The sequence below is a fragment of the Meriones unguiculatus genome, chromosome 20 (genome assembly GCF_030254825.1).
Source record: "Meriones unguiculatus strain TT.TT164.6M chromosome 20, Bangor_MerUng_6.1, whole genome shotgun sequence".
Classification (NCBI taxonomy): domain Eukaryota; kingdom Metazoa; phylum Chordata; class Mammalia; order Rodentia; family Muridae; genus Meriones; species Meriones unguiculatus.
This window is the reverse complement of record NC_083367.1, coordinates 21,067,837-21,087,134: the sequence shown is the minus strand read 5'-3', so window position 1 is coordinate 21,087,134 and position 19,298 is coordinate 21,067,837. Positions and strand designations below refer to the sequence as shown.

The following is a 19,298-nucleotide window of genomic DNA, read 5'->3' as shown; positions in this document are numbered from 1 at the left end:
TTTGGAGTGAAATTGTCATAGTTTCCCTCTAAGGACTGTCATTGGCCTTTGGCTCCGTGGCTTTAGAGGGGTCATTTCAAACCCTGAATGAATCAGTGACACAGACCACATGTACCTTAAAATGAGCTGAACCCTGCCTCCCTTCCATTAAAGCTGAGAGGTTAATTTGTAACATTTAAAATATGGATTAAATTTAACAATCATAATTCATATATATATAAAATATCAACAAGTAAAACTTCTGAATTACTAACAAGTTTTTAAAAATTCTTTGTACCTTATTATATGTAAACTTGTTTATTGTTGTTAAAGTTCTAATGTGTGCATGTGTGGAGATGGACACGTGTTTGTGTGTGTGTGTCTGTGTGTGTCTGTGTCTGTACTCTAGATTTAAACTCCACTCTAACCCTGAGTTACACCTTCAGCTGATTCTTTTTAATAATCAGTTCCCGTTCCTCCTTTTTGTGTTGTTTGGGAATAAACCGACACAGGTGCACTTATTTAAACACCTGTGTCACATGTGGATAAGCCCTGTATGTGGGCTGAGTCATCTTTACCTCTTCATTTTCATTGACCTTTGTGTAGTCTTGATTATGTCACACTGACTGTGGATACTGTGTGATACCGAATAGCAAAAAAAGTAAGGTATACCCATAGCGCTTAATTTTTTAACCCGCACATTGTAAATGAATAGTATATAAAAAGCATTTTTAATCTACAGGCCATTTGACTATCTGTATAATTATATCACCTCATATGTTAGAAATGCACCTAGTGGTCATACAGGCCAAGATTCTTTAGTTAAAGGAGTTTTTCATTTTTATCTTAGCCAAAAGGCAGAGAAGCAACTTCTAAAAGTTTTTTTTAAAAAAGGGTTCAAGCTACCTTAAGGCAGATAATAATTCATTTGCTACCATGTGTGCAGTGTCTGGAATAGATCTGGCTGTGTGAGCAGGCCGCTTCTGTTCTATGTGGTGTTAGGACCAGGTGATGGCAGGATGGTAGCAGCTTCAGTCCCTGTGTTGGTTTACCAAAAATGTTTGCCGCTTTGTGAAATATTCCTTCATGCTAATTTTCAACTTTTAGCCTATTAATAAATTTGAGAAGACTTAAAAGTATCAAAAGGAGCCAGGCAGAGTGGTGCTCACCTTTAATCCCAGCACTCAGAGAAGCAGAGGCAGGTAGATTTCTGTGAGTTCGAGGCCAGCCTAGTCTACAAAGTGAGTCTAGGATTAGTCAAGGCTACACAGAGAAACAAATGCACAAAATTATCAAAAGGATTTGTGGTACAGGTATGGTAATAAAAATCTGCTAAGCAGTTAGGCCAACTCCTTAGCAGATTTTCTTTGCTTATCTTGAGTGTATTGTGTGTGTGTGTGTATGTGTGTGTGAAAGAGAGAGAGGGAGAGGAGGAGAGAGAGAAAGAGAGAGAGGCAGAGGTAGAGAGAGACAGAGAGGCAGAGACAGATATTTTTAAGTTACCAAGAGTCTCACTATGTAGCCCAAACTAGCCTTCGGCTTGCAGACTGTCTATCTTAGCTGCCTTACTGTTGAGATTATATGGGTATGCTACCAAATGTGAGTTCTTGTCTTCTTTTTGTGTATTTTCTGTAGCATCTGTGTATTGTTTTATAGCTGAATGCCTTTCATGGCTGAACACTAAAATTCTCTGATTATTATTTTGCAATATATGCAAGTCTCACCTATTAGAATTTTAAAAACATTTATAAGGTTTGTTTTGATTTTTGAGACACTGTCAGCTAGTTCATAAGATAGCAACTGAATGTCTACTGCTGCTGGGCATTGGAGATTCAATGATGATGAAAACAGCTAAGAAAGAAGGAGGAGGAGGGTAGGAGAAAGAAGGCGGAGGAGGAGCCTGGCATCCAGTCTCACTTCTTCACTTTCACATGGCTGTCTTTGACCGGCTGTTTAACCGGCTGTCTCCCCATTACTTCTGAAAAGGTGGTGATAGTGAACACGTCACGAGGTTGAGGTGATGTTCCAGCCAATGCGCATCAGACTTAGACACTGCCTGTCTGGATGCAGGGAGAACCCTAGGATGAGACCTCAGTTGATGATGGGGTGTGCAGTGACAGGATTACCTGAAGAGTGTCAGATTAACCTTTGTTGTTCCTGATGCTGCCGTTGAACAGTGCTCATCAGGATCACTGGGGGAGCTTAGACAACATCGGAGTTCTCAGTCGTCTTAGTCCTGCCTTGGGGAGGAGTGAGTTTAGATTTTTTGAACCATTTTCCTTTTGGTTCATGGGTTGTATTGTGGTGTTAACAATTTGCTTTGTCTTCTGGCTCAGAGATAAAGCCTTGCTAAAACAAAGCAAAATCTCTCATAAACTCACCTCAATGACAAAGCTTATGGCAAGGAAACCCGAAGTGATAAAACACTATCTTTTAGCGGGAAGGCGAATGCTTGCATGATAAGCAGTCATGATGCATTTTCATATCTTAAATTCTATGCCACACAATAGATCATTCAAGTGTTCAAATTAGCGTGATTTAAGACAGTATATAAAAATACAGCATTTAGGGTTTGGGAGATGGCTCAGAGGGTAACAGCACTTGTCATCCAAGCATGTGGATCTGAGTTCCAGTTCTCAGTACTCATGTGAAAAACCAGGATTGACTGAGCAGGGCCATAACCCCAGCATTGGGGGAGTGGAGACATGTGTGTCTTGAGAGTTTATGTCCAGCCTACCGAGCAAAAATAGCAAGCATTTGCTTAAGTGAGAGACATTGTCCTAAGCATTAAGTCACAGAGAGATGGAAGAAGATACTTGGTACCCTGCCTTGGCCTCCACGTGGGCATGTGCTGGTGTGTATGCCTGCACACTAGTGTGCACATGCCACACACACATACATTACATATACACACATCACATGCACACAGATTCTATACACATATCACATGACACAAACGTCACATCACACACACACATTATACACATATCACACACATCTCACACACACATCTCACACACACACATCTCACACACACGTCACACCACACTCTGTATTGGGGGAGTAGTCATCTTGACAGTTAGGGCATATTTATAAATACAGAAATTTGTTGTCATTAGTTAAGTCAATGCCCGTAAGGGAAGAATTGAGAAGCTTGTCTCATAGCAGAGTTCTTGAAGGACATTATGTTTCGTGTGGTTTGTAATAGTTATTTTAGCACAGAATCCGTGTTTGTAAACTATGTGCAAAAGAGAGGAAGAATATGTGCATTATTTACATAAACTTTCTTTTGAATGAGGAAAACTAAATTATTGTTATCACAGACCCCATATAATTGCATGAGGCATAGCCTGGCCTGAATGTGTGGGTTCCAGCCAGTTGCTAGATAAGCCTTATTCTGTTTTAAGAAAAAGTCATATTACAGCTGACAGGCATCTGGTATTTCAATTCAATTAATTTATTTGGGGCCCAACGTGCTTTTTTGTTGCTCAGCACACTTCATACCACACTTTTGAACTGCTGGCGGCCTCTCACAACTTCCCCATACTTCCTGTGTGTAACGGCACTTCCCTTCTGCTGGGTGTGCTGGCAGTGCAGGCCTGCAGTGTGGAGGATGCTGGGGATTCAGGTGGGCCTCTGGCACCACCAAAACATCCTCATAAATGCCTGCATGACACTGAAAGGCCAACTGTCTGGAATACTGTTTAAAAAGCCAACCAAAGGGGCATAGGATAAGAAGCAGGAAGGGTGGCATTGGGAGGGGGTGAGGGAGGGGGCTACAGCTGGGATACAAGTAAGTAAATAAACTGTAGTAAATTAATTAATTAATTAATTAAAAAAAAATTAAAAAGCCAACCAAACAGCAGCAACAACAGCAGGACATGTCCTGTGCCCGGAAGAGTTGGGCGTCTCATTACGCTGGCTAGGAAGTCCCTTACACTGGCTAGGAGATCCCTTTCTTACCCAGAAGCACAGTGAGGAGGGTGGAGTATACGATGTACAACAGTGGTGGCTATCAAAGGGCCGTTTCCTGAACTGCCGAAAGGATGACCTAAAAACCACGGCTTTTAAAGGGGAAGGCAGCTGAATATGACAGAGTCAGAGACCGTGTCAGAGAAATAGAGGAGCCATTTACACAGCCTTTTGTGCACTACGGGGCATTGTGTCACCTGAAGCCTGCAACTTGGTAGTTTTCATTGCCTGCCTTTGTAACCAGCACTAGAAATAGGAGTGCAGCAGAGGACCCTTACTTTTTGCAAGGCTCTGCTCCTCTCCTCCCCTTCTGCCCCCAGGGTGACCATACGTGCCTTCTAATGACAGATACTGTTTAATATGCCCTCTAATGCCTCCTTTCCATGTGCTATTTTAAGTCACATGTTTCTGTGCCTGCAAGCAATAGAACCAGAGCTATCCTGGGTCTTTGTGAGACTTGACGAAAGCATGCCTTAGAATGGGAGTAATGCTCAGGCCACACGTCTCTCTTTCTTACCTGGACTTAGCCCTGCTTCGCACTTCGCAGTTTGACTCCCTAGCCCAGCTTTCTCTGTGTGGTGAGGTGCGTGGTTACCAGCACTCCAGATGTTATGCCTGGTAAATTGTTTTCCTTCTTTTTTTTTTTTAAGCAAAACATCTGAACACTCACCTTTGCTGTCAGCTAAGGCCTGAGTCTTTCTAGAGCTGTAGGTCATTTCAGAGTCACTTGGTAGGGATGGCATATGCTGTTCCTGGAAGAAGGGTGTGGCTTCAGACCAGACACTGGGCACCAAACTCTGGAAGAGGCCACCCGAGATTGTTTCATCCTGACTGTTGAGATCCTGAAACAAATTCTACCGGTGGAGATTATTTTTAGGGCCATTGAAGATTTCTGAGGCTCTCTCATGTACCAGAATCTTCCCATTTGATACAGTTAGATTTATTCTTTCATCCCTACCATTCCTAGATCCCCAAATAGTACTTACTTTGATTTACCATTGTGACTATGCATTTTAAAAATGCCAACCTTATTTTAACAATGCAAGATATCTTTATAATTATTTTCTTTATTGTGAGACAGAGTTTCTCTGTGTAGCCCTGGCTGTCCTGGAACTCTGTAGACCAGGCTGGCCTCTAACTCAGACATCTGCCTGCCTTTGCCTTCCACACCCAACTATTCTTTATAATTTTTGAGCTTTTTTCCAAGGAGAAAATTTTCCTCTAGTTTCCCCACTAAAATGTAGCAAATATAAAGCCCAGAAGGAGGAGCGGGAGGCATGATTTGGTATACAATGTGTGCTTTTCATGCTTGAGGCCTGGAGCTCTCTCTTTTAGCACCAATGCAGACAAGAAACATACACCTAAGGGCGAAAACGCCTCCATTTTGGTATCTCATTGTGAGGGTCAGATTTTTCTCGTTGGTGTAAAAGCACTATCCTGGTTTTACTCTTTGTTGCTCCTCACTGTGAGTAGTCCTTACACATTTGATGGTCTAAAAATATGTCAAGGTGTCTATCCTGACTGTGATGCATTTCCGCTTGACTTGCCCCAAGCTTGCTCTGGCACAGAGCACCCAGGTGAGGTGTGGGAGTTGACCAAGTATTCCTTTTCCATCAGGTGATCAGACTCTGCGGATTTGGGATGTGAAGACCAGGGGAGTCCGAATTGTGATTCCAGCACATCAGGCAGAAATCCTGAGCTGTGACTGGTGTAAATACAACGAGGTACAGTGTGTCTGACTGTTAGCACCCCCCCTCCTTATCTGTCCTGTGGATGTGTACCATTAAGTTAAATTCACTTGTAGTGAGTAAGTGATTGAACCTAAGTACTCCTAAAACAGGCAAAATATGGACTAGATAGTCTAGTCTTAAAAGTTCAACTGTGCAGCCTTTCTTGTTTGTTTTGGGAAACTGCTTTACAATTTATATAATTTGTATGTGTGTAATTGCTCTTAGCTCTGCTACTCCATATATTTGCCTTAATTTCTTTTTCACGTGACTGGTCAGGCTGTTGAACTATTTATAACTCAATTTTCAATTTGACAGTCCATCCGTTTTTAGAATTTTGTTTTATTTTCCTTTTTAAGCCAAAATTTTCATGCTTCTGTAAGATGGTGATGCCCATGTGAAACTTCGTGTAAAGCTTCGGTTAAACTACCTGAGCATAAGAATTAAAAGTAGGAATGTAGGAATGGTTTAAATGTATCAGTAGTGTGTCTGTGTGCTCAGCAGGCCTTTTGGCTGAGAGCTACAAATATCCACCTTGTTTTCTCTTCCCTAGCTTTAAATTAACTTCTGAAAGTTAAAACATCACTATATTGGCATAATTCATTAAATAAAAAGAAAGAAAATGTGTACGTGCATGCATGTGCATGTGTGTTTGCACGTGTGTGTGTGTGTTTACTGAGGCGTGGACTCAGATGCATTCATGCTTGGTAAGCAAGCACTCTGTCGTTGAGCTCTACACATTCCCAGTCCAGCGTCCCGCCCTTCAATGCCTGGTAAAACCTCAGGGCGTATTTTAAAAGAATTCTTACACGTTTACTACTATTTGAAAAGGCAAGTTAGAAAGCGTGCAGTGCTGTTTGAGATGTTGCTTTTCCCTTGTGTGCAGTGCTCTGTCATATACAGTAAACATTTAGTTTTTTTCCTCTTGAGTTACATATTTTTGTTTTGGGTATGAAATAACTATTTTGGTTCCTCTCTATGCTCACTATAAAGCTTTAAAAATAGATCCTGGGTGTATATTTAATTACAAAAATGTGTTATTGTTTCTAGTGGAAAAATCTTAATACTATTTAATTGCAAAGATGTCATAGTTTTGTTTTGTGTCTTTTCTTCTGGATTGTTTTCAGAACTTGGTGGTAACAGGAGCAGTTGACTGTAGTTTGAGAGGCTGGGACCTAAGGAATGTGCGACAACCTGTATTTGAACTTCTTGGCCACACATATGCTATTAGGAGGGTGAAAGTAAGTTTTATTATATTATTATTATTTGATTTGATCCACTTCACATCCTGATCACAGCTCCCTCTCTTGTCTCCTCCTGGTCCCACCCTCCCTCCTTCTTTCCCCCTATCCCTGTCCCCTAGTCCTCAGAAAGGAGGGACTAGCCCCCTAGTTCTCCTCTCTTAGCAACTGATTCCAGACTATCTGGTCTCTTCAGGATTGCTTGTGTCTTCTTCCTCTATGGCCTGGCAAGAAAAGCAAGTTTTTAATCTTTATCTTTCCCACATAGAATAAAGATATAAACATCAGTATAATCAGAGAGTGAGTGTAAAAGTATTAAGGATTGATGTTTTGTAGTGCTGCTAGTAAGCCTGGGCATTGAACATGCAAGGCAAGTCTGGACCACTGAGCTACACCCTTGGCTCTTGTTTTTCTGAGACAGGGTCATCTAGGCCAGAAGACTTCAAAATTATCCTGCCTCAGATTCCCAAGTGGTGGTATTATTGATTCTTTCTTATGTGAGTTTTTGTTGGCCAATTCAGGATGATATTAGAAGCTAATATTAGGTTATACATTTGAATAAGCAGGGTTGATGTAAAGATACACCACTTGATGTTAAAGAAAAACAGTTTTGCCATCTCATTGTTATTCACTTGACTATTCTCTTAACATCTGTAGCTGTATTAGTTTATAGTTAGGGTTTATATGTTTCATAATGCCCATTCAGTGAGAACATGTTTTTGATGATATGGAGAGACAGTAATTTATTTCTCTGACATGATGACATATATAAAAGCTCACAGTTGTGTGGAATGTAGAAAGTTTTAAGTCAGTGAGCAGAAGATGAGCTAACGCACTAACACTGCCTCCATTAGGTTTATTCCGTTGTCGGGGAACGTAATTTAGTTCCTTAGTCTCAGTGTCGGTGAGTCTGCTTTGTTACTATAAGAAACTCCTTACTGAGATGCACCTCCTGATTTTCAGTTCTTTACATCAAGAGCTACGAAATACTTTATTGATTTTTTTCCCAATATGATAGTCATGCATTATCCCTATTTTAAATATTTCTATCACCATTAAATTACTCAGTATAATTTTAGATATTATGTACTAATGTACTATGTAGTAGCATTTAGTTTTTTCTTTAAGGTTTTTATTTATCTATTTTTTATGAATTTCTACATGCATACAAAGTATTTTGATCGTGTCTTCTCTTCCTCCAACTTCACCAAGGCACCTGGCACAGCCCCTTCATGTCCTCTTTTCCCTCTATCTTTTTGTTTTATACCCCACTGAGCCCAGTTCGAGCTGGCTCATGCACGTGGGTGTAGAACATACAGTGGAGCCTGAGCATCCGACCAGAGGAAACTGGCTCTCCCTCCCCGCAGCCATTAACTGCCAGTAGCTCTCAGTTACAGGTGGGTCACCTGAGCCCTCAGCCATTGGTGCTGCCATGTTCTCTGTCCTGACCTGGGGCAGGTCTCTCGCAGGCAGCCCTGGCTGTGTGAGCTCATGAGTGCAGCAGCTGTTGTGTTCAGAGCACACCTTTCCACAGCAGGGCGCCCCAGCTCCAGCTCTTGGGATCTCTCTATCCCACCTTCCCGTGTCCCTGAGCAATCCATAGCCATCCATTCTCTACACTCAGTTGTTAGCGTCTGTGAATAACCACCATCTACTACAGAAATAAAAATAAGCTTTTTTGTGTTTTCAATAATGGTCTTATATGGACAGGTTTTATTAGTAGAAAGATTTTTTTTCTAGGAACAAATTAAGGCAACGTAGTAAAAGTATTTTACAATCTTCGTAAAGTACTGTTCAGGTATAGTTATGGGGCTGGGGATGTGATGGGGCTTTTAGAGTGCTTGCTTGGCATGGAGGCCTGGCTTTGATCCCCATTTTCACACAGAACTTGGCAGGGTGGTACATGCCTACTTCCCAGCTCTTGGACAATAGAAGCAGGAGGATCAGGAGTTGAGGTGATCTGCAGGAAGCTTGAGGCTCGCTGAGACTACATGAGACCCTTTTCTACCTATGATTAAACTCAGTAACAGAGCACTTTCCCAGAATGCACGAGGCTCTGGCTTCAATCTCTAGGGCCACACACTAAATATAAATAAGTCAAACCAAACACACAAAGTGCTAGTAAGACAAACACTCATCAAATACAACTGTAAAAAGTCAGTCGGTTGTTTATCATCGCTGCTGCTGCTGCATACACTGGTTACATTTCTTGCTACTAAGACAAAAAACCTGACAGAAGTGACTTAAGGAAAATGGACGTAGTTCAGTTTCATGGCGGTGAGGCAGGTGGTGTGGACCAGCGTGGTGTGAGTTCGGTGGAGCCTGCCAGTTTCTTCATGTTGCCAGGACTGGCTCCAAGTAAACCAGCGTGTAGTCCATGTCTGTGTGAGGCCTCGTGTCCAAGAGATCACACAGCCTCTCCAAATGGTCCCACCAACTCAGCATCAGCTCTTCCAGTGCACGAACCTGCAAGGGACATTTCACATTTAAACTGAGACATTGCACTTAAATTTTCATTTTTATCCTTGGTATCATTTTCATAGCTATGTTATATGAATAAAATTAAAGTATTATAAAATTTATCTTTAACATTTAAGTGATTATTTTGTTGAGTGTATGACAGATGTATTCATATAATTGGCAAATTCTGTAATTGTTGTCTTAACTATACATTACCGCACAGTTTAATTCATTATATTTATGAAGTCAGGCGTAGGTAGCTAGTAAGAATTTGTAGTTAATTTTTTCACAGTAGCAGCATTTAGGAATACATGTTATAAATCATCTCTGCAGAGCTGGAGGGTTTTTTCCTGGAGAATGTAAAAATAAAAGATTTTGCTATAAATGGATACTTGAAAGGTGAAGATAGGTATGTAAGGCCCAGGAAGGCAGAACTGCAGGTAACGTTCCTGGGGAAGGCTCGGCAGTCCTGTTTATGGAGTGAGCGCTGGAGTGGCAGCCTGTGATCACACTTGACTTTCTCTCCTGCAGTTCTCACCGTTTCATGCTTCAGTGCTGGCCTCGTGTTCCTATGACTTTACTGTAAGGTACAGAGATTTTTTTTTTAAATACCTTTTGTGTGTAACACCAAGTAGCATTTTTATCCGTGAAACTTCTCTGAGACTCAGTGGGTTGTGTAACTAATATCATGTACCCTCCCTGCCTTTTCCTCTTCTTCCCTCCTGACTGGTAACTCTGGAAGCCACACAGACCCTGTTGGCCTCTATGCTTTACCGCCTGTCCTGGTTCATGTGGTGACACTAAGCGTTGAGCTTAGATTGCCTTACTGCACTAACACCAGAGCTCTTCTCCCTCTCCTCCTTAGACAGTGTTGGAGCTGGCAGAATTTCTGTGACTTACTCTGTATAATGTATCCTTCTGTTAGGCAGACTGATTGATGCCTGGGGAGGAGGTACATGCCTCTAACCCGCTTTTCTGGATGAACTGGGGAATAATAGGCTTACACTGTAGCCAGGTCGCAGGTGGGGGTGTGTGCAGTGGTCATGGTATTTTGTTTCCTTTTGTTTATTGGCCTCATGTACCGTCTACCTGTGAACCCCATGTACAGCTGAGGACGACTTTGCACTCCTGATCCTCTTCTACCTCACTGATCCTGGGATTGAAGGAATGTGCCACCATATCCAGCTGCACTTTGTTTTTAAAATAATGTATATATGGTAGTAAGGAGTGATTGCAGAGTTTTTAGTTTGTAGTGATACTGGAGTTTTTATAAGACAGCACCAATGGACAAGAAAAAAAACCTTGTTTTTTGCTTGCCATCCACCCCAACCATTTCCAGACTGGCACTGTGGAGCTATAGGTTAACTGCTGACAGTTAAGATTGTGTGTGTATCTTAAAGTCCATGACTTTACTGATACTCCAGCCTACAAGAATGAATACACTAAGTGGAGATGAGTGTGAAGAAAGCTGAGCAGAAGGACACTGTTTTCAGTGGAAGAAAGGTGTACTGCACCAAAAGCAGGAAAGGACCCCAGAACAGCATACTATAAGGAAAAGATGGCTGGATATGTGTGCTGTTGCTGTCAGCCAGAGCAGGGTGTAAAGGAGACTCAGTATCTCCTCTGTCTCATGTCATCACTTTTGTGATTCAAGGGATTTCCAGAGTTTTCTAGGCCTGAAACTGGTCACCTTCAGCAACTGAGGTTGCTTATTGCTGACCTTGTTACTACCTACTACATTGAAACTGAAAATGTATGTTTTTTTTTTTTTGTTTTTAGTATGTAAAATGCAAGTTTTGTGTTATATTTAAGTATGTGTACATCATCTCTAACAGGAGCTTTAAGTCTTTTATTTGTATGGATCACATTTGAGTAAGTCATCAGATTTTTAAAACTAGTATGTAATCTCATGTTGTTGACTATCTGTTGTTTATTTTGGTCTGTTAAGATTTGTCATTACATTTATTTATTCATATGTGTGAGGAGGTTAGAAGACAGCTTGGGGTTCCCAGGAAGACACAGGGGTCAAGCTCAGGTCACGTCATTAGGCTTTGCAGCAAGAATCTTTCCCTGCTGAGCCATTTCAGCAGCCCTCTCTTGTTGTAAGTTACTTAATAAAGCATATGTTAAGTAAAAGCTGCAGGTTTTATAAAAAATGGTTGAACTCCTTTAGCTTATAAGCAATATGCTTCATAAAGATATGTCTTGACTTATGCTGGTTTTGCTTAAGATTTATTATTGTATGAAAGCAGTGTGTCTTCAGCAGAAACTGTAATTTGTATTTTGATCTTTTCTTGAGCTAGCGGTATGGTTCAATACTATTCTTTAAAAAATTAAATGAAAAGTTAACTTAAGTAGCAATTTTTTAATTAAAATTTTCTTAAAATAGAATTACATTTTTTCTTTCCCTTCTTTTCTTGAACCTTTCCCATGTCACCTCAAATTGTTGGCCTCCTTTTCTTTGATTATTATTGTTACCTATACATATATGCATAGACATATACAGTCTGCTGAATCCATCTAACATGGCTATGAGTATATACTTTTAGGACTGACCACTTTGCTGTGGTCAACTTCCAATGTTGGTCAGCAGGAGAGAGCCATAGTGCCTGTGTCCCTGTGATGTCCACAAGAAATAGATAGAACAATGTGTTATGAAGCTAGGATGTTAGCGGGATTCAGAATGATAAATATATTTGGTGGGTGGTTGAGACAAGATTTCTCCGTGTAGCCCTGGCTATCATGTAACTTGCTCTGTAGAATAGGCTAGCCTCGAACTCAGAGTTCTGCCTGCCTCTGCCTCCTGAGTGCTGGGATTAAAGACGATCTCCCAGTGATAAATACATTTTAAACATGTAATATTTTTAGTTTGTGATGGGTTTACCCTGATATAACCCCATCATGATGCAATGATTGTTTCTAATTTCACTCAAGATAATACTAAGTCTACAATGTTTCATAATAGGGCTGGCATAATTGGGATGGCTCAGCAGGTAAAGACTGCCACCAAACCTGATGACCTGAGTTTTTATTTCTGGGACCTATATGGGGGAATGAGAGAACCAACTCTTACAAGTTATCCTTTGACCTTTTCTTACAAGCCATCCCCAACAAATGTAATGAAAAATGCTTTTGTTGTTGTTGTTGTTTGTTTGTTTCTCTGTGTAGCCTTGGCTGTCCTGGACTCACTTTCTAGACCAGGCTGGCCTTGAACTCACAGAAATCCATCTGCCTTTGCCTCCCAGAGTGCTGGGATTACAGGCATGCACCACACTGCCCAGCTAAAAATTGTTTCATAGTGCATTCTTGTGTTTCTGTGAATTTTATCATTGATTTCAACATGTTATCTTTTCCTATTGTACTGTCTGCTAGGCTAGTTCTTTATCCTGCTAAGCCATGTTTGCTGTGCTAGCAATGTATAAGCATGATTTGAGTTTTAGGTGATTGGTTTTTGTTGTTGTTGTTGTTTCATACCAAGCTTATCTGCCATTTCATAAATGAAATCAGTAAGTGTGCGGTCTGTGTGATAACCTAGAAAAAAATCCATCCAGTTACTACAATGGGCAACATGTTGTCTTCTACATTGTAGCAAATATATCTCAAGTAGTTACAGATAGAATTTTCATAGTTGATAAAGCTAAAATGATTGTTTTAGCCTCAGAGTTAACAGTTCAGGTTCTTGATATTTTCATATGTCTTCTAACCTTTAAAATATTTTATACTGCCTTTAGCAGTAATCAATCAAACCAAAAGTTAATTTTTAAGATATATATTTTGGCAAGAAAAATATGCTAAGAATTTAGTGCTGCTGATACCAAACTGCGTGCATTCATGTTCTACATGATGTCTCTCTTAACCTAGTAGCATCAATGTTTCAAGCCTACTCAGTTACAACATTGTATAGATATTGTGATGATTTGACAGAGAAGAGCTCCCCGAGGCTAATATGTCCCATATTATACTTGGCCCCAAGTTGATAGAACTTTTTGGGAAGGATTAAGAGGTGTGGTCTTACTGGAGGAGATATGGCATTGCAGGCAGGGCTTGAGGTTTTAAAACCCTTACCATTCCCAGTTAGCTCAGCGTTTCCTCTTTGTGGATCAAGATGTAAGCTTCCGGCTGCTGCTGGAGTGCCAAGCCTGCCTACCCAATGCCAGAGTAGTCATTCCTCCAACCCTCTGGAATTGTAAGCCCCAAATTATGAAATATGTGGCTGGATGAATGTATAGTTACCTGATTTTTTGTTAAATATTTTATTTGTTTTGTTTTTAAGTTTTCCTGTTGATGTGATGAAATACCTGACAAGATCCAATTTCAGGGAAGAAAGGTAACTTTTGGTTGACAGTTAGAGGGAGTAAGTACAGTGTAGTGTGGCAGCAGGGAAGGTAAGGCAGTTGTCACATTGTGTCTACCGATAGCCAGGAAGAAGAGACAGGACGAGAAGTTCCTGAGCCTAAGAAACCTTTAGGCCTGCCCCAGCTATCCTCTTTCTCTAGTGACGTCCTACTTCAAGGCCCGCCTCGTGCTGGGGCCCAAGTGTTCAAACACATGAATCTAAAGGACAGTTTACTTTCAAACCACAGCAAGTGGGAAAAATAAAAAGGAAGGTTGGTGAGTAGAAGTAGGTTTAAGCCTGTCAGTTTCATTGGTATAGTAAGAGATACGTAATCACAAATACAGGTAGAGAATAATTGAAAACATAATTTTACAGTTATTAGGGCTTGGCATATACTTGGGTGCCTCATAATAGAGGCAGGCCATCTACTAGACATAGTGGAGATGATGGAGCATGCAGCTTGAGATCGCTGCGGTAACCTAGTGAGCTAACATACACAAGTGCTGACACGCCAAGCATGATTGCAGGGCTTCATTATTGCCAGCCTTCATGGCAAGGGCAGTGGCGACCGAGGACCGTCTGTCTTTGGACTGAATGCCCATTTCAGCTCTAACCTTCAAGGGTGAGGTAGTCATTTCTATTTTAGAGCAAGAAAAAACAGTCAACCTATACTTGGCCTTTTGTTGCTCTCTTCCCCTTGGAGTAGGGAGAGGTAAACCTAGGTTGTAGGAAGATACAAAGAACCAGTCCGATCCCTCCACATCCCTTACTCTTTGGAGAAACTTGGGAACACTGTCCGGGTTAGACATCTCTTCATGCAACGAATATGTGGCCCTCTGAGTGAGCTGACTTGAGGCGAAAGGCTGCCGCCTTCCTTTGCTAGCCATGGATTAAAGGAAATGGTACCTCCTTTGGAGGCATGTTTCGAGAGTTCAGTGAGGTAGTGCCCATAATGTTCTTGGCACATAAAAGTGTGTAAAAATAGCAGATGTTCTAAAATAGATGCTAATAGTAATAAGTTTCCTAGTTTAAACGTTAAGTACCTCAGGGAGACTTGAGGTGTTAGTCATTCATGCTTTACCCAGCATTACGTTAATAAGATAATTATATTGCTCAAAGCCACTGAGGAGCCATGTGAGGAGGAATTTTTATTGCACTGTGAAGGTGAGGAGGAATGAACCTAGCAATATAATGCAGTGGTTACCATGCAGCTGTGAATATGGGCAGCGTGTTATTCAGATCCATAGCTAAGTGCCTATGTCTGTTTCACACTATTTAAATTTGTTCTCTAAATTACTATATATTATGAACATTTTTTTGTTAAAGAATCTTTTTATGGAGACAACATGATATAATCATAAAAGAACATTTACAATCCTAGATTTTTCTATACATAGTATATATATATACTTAGTATATACAAAGTATATGCTTAGCAATATTTATTACATATTTAGTATTTATTTGGTATATTTAAACTACATACTCGTTTAATGTATAACTATTTAATTGATTTATATTTAATATTCTATGCTGTCCATCTCCCTTAGCCTTTCTTTCCTCCATAATTTTTTATGACTGTTTGTGTAATTAAATAGAAGCTGTTCACATCATATCTGGCACATATCCAGTAAATTGTAGTTTTTTTTAACTTTTATTAATTACACTTTATTCATTTTGTATCCCCCCATACGCCCCTCCCTCCTCCCAAATTGTAGTTTTCATAAAAATTTTGTACTTATGTTGTACCACTTCACTATAAACGTGTTGTCTAATATTTATGATTAAAGTTTATAAAACCTAGCAAAATCACAGACACCAGGGCACAATTCCTGAAATTCATTTTTAAGTGACTTAGCAAAAATATTATACACACATTCACACACATACAAATAGCTAAGCAAATATGCTAAATTTTTAATAGTTGGTGAACTAGAAGAATGACATGTTATTCATTATATCATTCCTTGAGCTTTTGTGTGGATTGATAATTTTCAAAATAAAAACACTTGTGAAAAAAGTACAGTATTGACTCATGTTAGATATGATACTAAAATGTTTCTTACTAATGCTGTTTAATAGTGTGACGTGATATTTAATTTGAAGCAAGATAAGGATCATTTATTTCATTGCAAAGCAGGAGACTGATCTTTAATTGGATTGTACTAACTTGGAATCTGGATGAGATGCATTGCTAAAAAATACCTTTTACCGTCGCCATGCTCCCTCATGGGACAGGTCTGCTATGCCTGATGAGCTTTTGATCCTTGTGCTTAGCAGAGATTTCCACAGGCCGCTACTTCTTCTTCCCCTTCCCCTAAAAAAAGGTCAGCCAAAGTAAACAGATAGTATAGCTGAATGTTTACTCTGTCTCACAAACGTTTCATTTCAACTTTACCTAGCCCCTTACCCACAAAAAAGGTCAGTGAAAGTAAACAGATAAGAAGTGTGGCTGATTATTGATCTTAGAGCCTGTGCTGTTGGTGTTCTGTTCAGGAAGTTGTCTCCTGTGCCAATGAGTTCAAAGCTCTTCCCTACTTTTTCTTCTAACAGATTTAGTGTGTCTGGTTTTATGTTGAGGTCTTTGATCCTCTTGGACTTTAGTTTTGTGCAGGGTGATAAATATGGATCTATTTCCATTTTTCTACATGTGGACATCCAGTTAGACCAGCATCATTTTTTGAAGACGCTATCTTTTTTCCATTGTATGGTTTTGGCTTCTTTGTCAAAAATCAAGTATCCATAGGTGTGTGGGATTCCTTCTGGATCTTCAGTTTAATTCCATTGATCCACCATTCTGTTTCTACACCAGTACCATGCAGTTTTTATTACTGTTGCTCTATAGTACAACTTTAGATCAGGGATGGAGTTACATACAGATGATCTGTTGTTGATCTGTAGCAATTAAGGCTTTTTTGTTTTTCCATATGAAATTAAGAATTTTTCTTTCAAGAGAAATTTTCTTTCAAGGTCTGTAAAGAATTGTGTTGGTATTTTGATGGAAATTGTGTTGAATTTATAGATTGCTTTTGGCAGGGTGGCCATTTTCACTATGTTAATCTTATCAATCCATGAGCATGGGAGATCTTTCCATCTTCTGATATCTTCTTCAGTTTCTTTCTTCAGACTTTTTAAATTTTTCTCAAACAGGTCTTTCACTTGCTTGGTTAGAGTCAAACCATGGTACTTTATGTTATTAGTGGCTATTGTGAAGGGTGTAGTTTCCCTAATTTCTTTCTCAGTCATTTTGTCTTTCATATACAGAAGGGCTACTGATTTTTTTTTTCTTATAAATGGGACCTCATGAAACTGAAAAGCTTCTGTAATGCAAAGGACACTATCATTAGAATAAAAAGACAGCTTACAGACTGGGAAAGGATCTTCACCAACCCTGTATCTGATAGAGGGCTAATATCCAGAATATATAAAGATCTAAAAAGCAACAAATCAAGTAATCCAGTTAAACAGTGGGGTACAGAGCTAAGCAGAGAATTCTCAATAGAGGAATATAGAATGGCAGAGAAACATTTAAATGCGCAAGTCCTTAGTCATCAGGGAGATGCAAATCAAAATGACCCTGAGATTTTACCTTACACCCATCAGAATGGCTAAGATTAAAAACTCAAGTGACAATACATACTGTGGAGAGGATGTAAAAGGGGAACCCTCCTCCATTGCTGGTGGGAGTGTAAACTTGTACAACCACTTTGGAATTCAATCTGGCGCTTTCTCAGACAATTAGAAATAGTGCTTCCTCAAGATCCAGCTATACCACTCCTGGGCATGTATCCAAAATATGCTCAAGTATACAACAAGGACATGTGTTCAACCATGTTCATAGCAGCTTTATTCGTAATAGCCAGAACCTGGAAACAACCCAGATGTCCCTCAGCTGATGAATGGATACAGAAATTGTGTTAAATTTACACAATGGAATACTACACAGCAATTAGAAACAAGAAAATCATGAAATTTTCAGGCAAATGGTGGGAACTGGAAAAGATCATCCTGAGTGAGGTATCCCAGAAGGAGAAAGACACACATGGTATATACTCACTTAAAAGTGGATATTAGACATATAATATAGGATAAACATACTAAAATCTGTACAACTAAAGAAGCTAATCAAGAAGGAGGACCCTGGGTAAGATGCTCAATCTTCATTTAGAAAGGCAAATGGGACATCGGAAGAGGGAGAAAACACGGAACAGGACAGGAGCCTACCACAGAGGGTCTCTGAAAGGCTCTACCCAGTAGGGTATCAAAGCAGATGCTGAGACTTCATAGCCAAATTTTGGGCAGAGTGCAGGGAATCTTATGAAAGAAGAGGGAGATAGAAAGACCTGGAGGGGACAGGAGCTCTACAAGGAGAGCAACAGAACCAAAATATCTGGGCCCAGGGGTCTTTTCTGAGACTGATACTCCAACCACAAGGATCATGCATGGAGATACCGTAGAACCCCTGCACGGATGTAGCCCATGGCAGCTCAGTGTCCAAGGGAGTTCCCTAGTAATGGGAACTGGACATGAACTCAGTGGCTGGTTCTTTGATCACCTTCCCCTGAAGGGGGAGCAGCCTTACCAGGCCATAGAGGAGGACAATGCAGCCAGTCCTGATGAGACCTGATAGGCTAAGGTCAGAGGGAAGGGGAGGAGGACCTCCCCTATCAGTGGACTTGAGGAGGCGCACAGGAGGAGATGAGGGAGGGAAGGCAGACTTGGAGGGTATGAGGGAGGGGCTAAAGCTGGTATACAAAATGAATAAACTGTAATTAATAAAAAATTAATTTAAAAAAAATTGCGGCTGAGTTGTAGCCATGTAGCGTCTCATGCCTGTCTTTTACGACAGTTGCTAATTCTTCTCAGGTTTCATCATGTGACTAATGTTAATTGTTAACCTTTTCAAGTCCTGTGACTGAATTAATAAAATAACCACAAATGTGTCTAAATGCTGCACTTTTGCAATATGTTAAACATCAAATCTCTGTCAGCTACGGACATTGTTCTGTGTTGCAGCACGGTTTGATAGAGTTCTCTGATATTAGGAGGGTATCTCAGTGTAGTCGTCTTTGGCTTTCTTTTTAAGAAGGATAGTTATTCACTTTTTCAAGGACTCTTTAGTATTAAATGTATTTTGTGTTTATAGAGCACATTGTTTGATTCTAGGATAGGACTTGTGTATTTTACTGTTTGTCTCTAACAGTTGGGATATTCTAAATACATGTTTACAAATGTAAGTGAATTTAAATTAGATGGAAAATTATGACAACTTTGGTCATTCTGACTCTAAAAGCTCAAAAACATGACTTCACTTCAGTTATGTTTGAAGTAGTCCTCAAGGAAACTGAACTTAATTGAAAGGGGAAATGTGTTTAAGGAGAAATCGGGCTGATTTTGAGTAGAGCAGTCCAGAGTACAGTACAATAGCAGTTGTATTGGTATTGCCATCTATAAGGCAGTCCCGGGTAGATCTTTCACTTTGCTCTACCGCTGCAAAGCAACATGTGAACCGCTGTAAGCTGCCAGTGTCAACCAAGGATGTGTAAACCCTCTGTCAGTTATTGCTGTATCGGAGAGAGCTTT

The 19,298-nt window shown here is 40.1% G+C and overlaps 1 protein-coding gene across 1 annotated transcript in view; it reads left to right on the top strand.

The window, feature by feature from the left end:
* The window catches only part of Pex7 (peroxisomal biogenesis factor 7), a 63,231-nt gene that overhangs the window by 17,674 nt on the left and 26,259 nt on the right, over positions 1–19,298 (top strand). Inside the window, exons 6-8 of the mRNA XM_021660835.2 lie at positions 5,569–5,675; positions 6,806–6,919; positions 9,911–9,966. Of these exons, the coding sequence (XP_021516510.1) occupies positions 5,569–5,675; positions 6,806–6,919; positions 9,911–9,966 (277 nt within the window). The remainder of the gene's footprint in view (positions 1–5,568; positions 5,676–6,805; positions 6,920–9,910; positions 9,967–19,298) is intronic.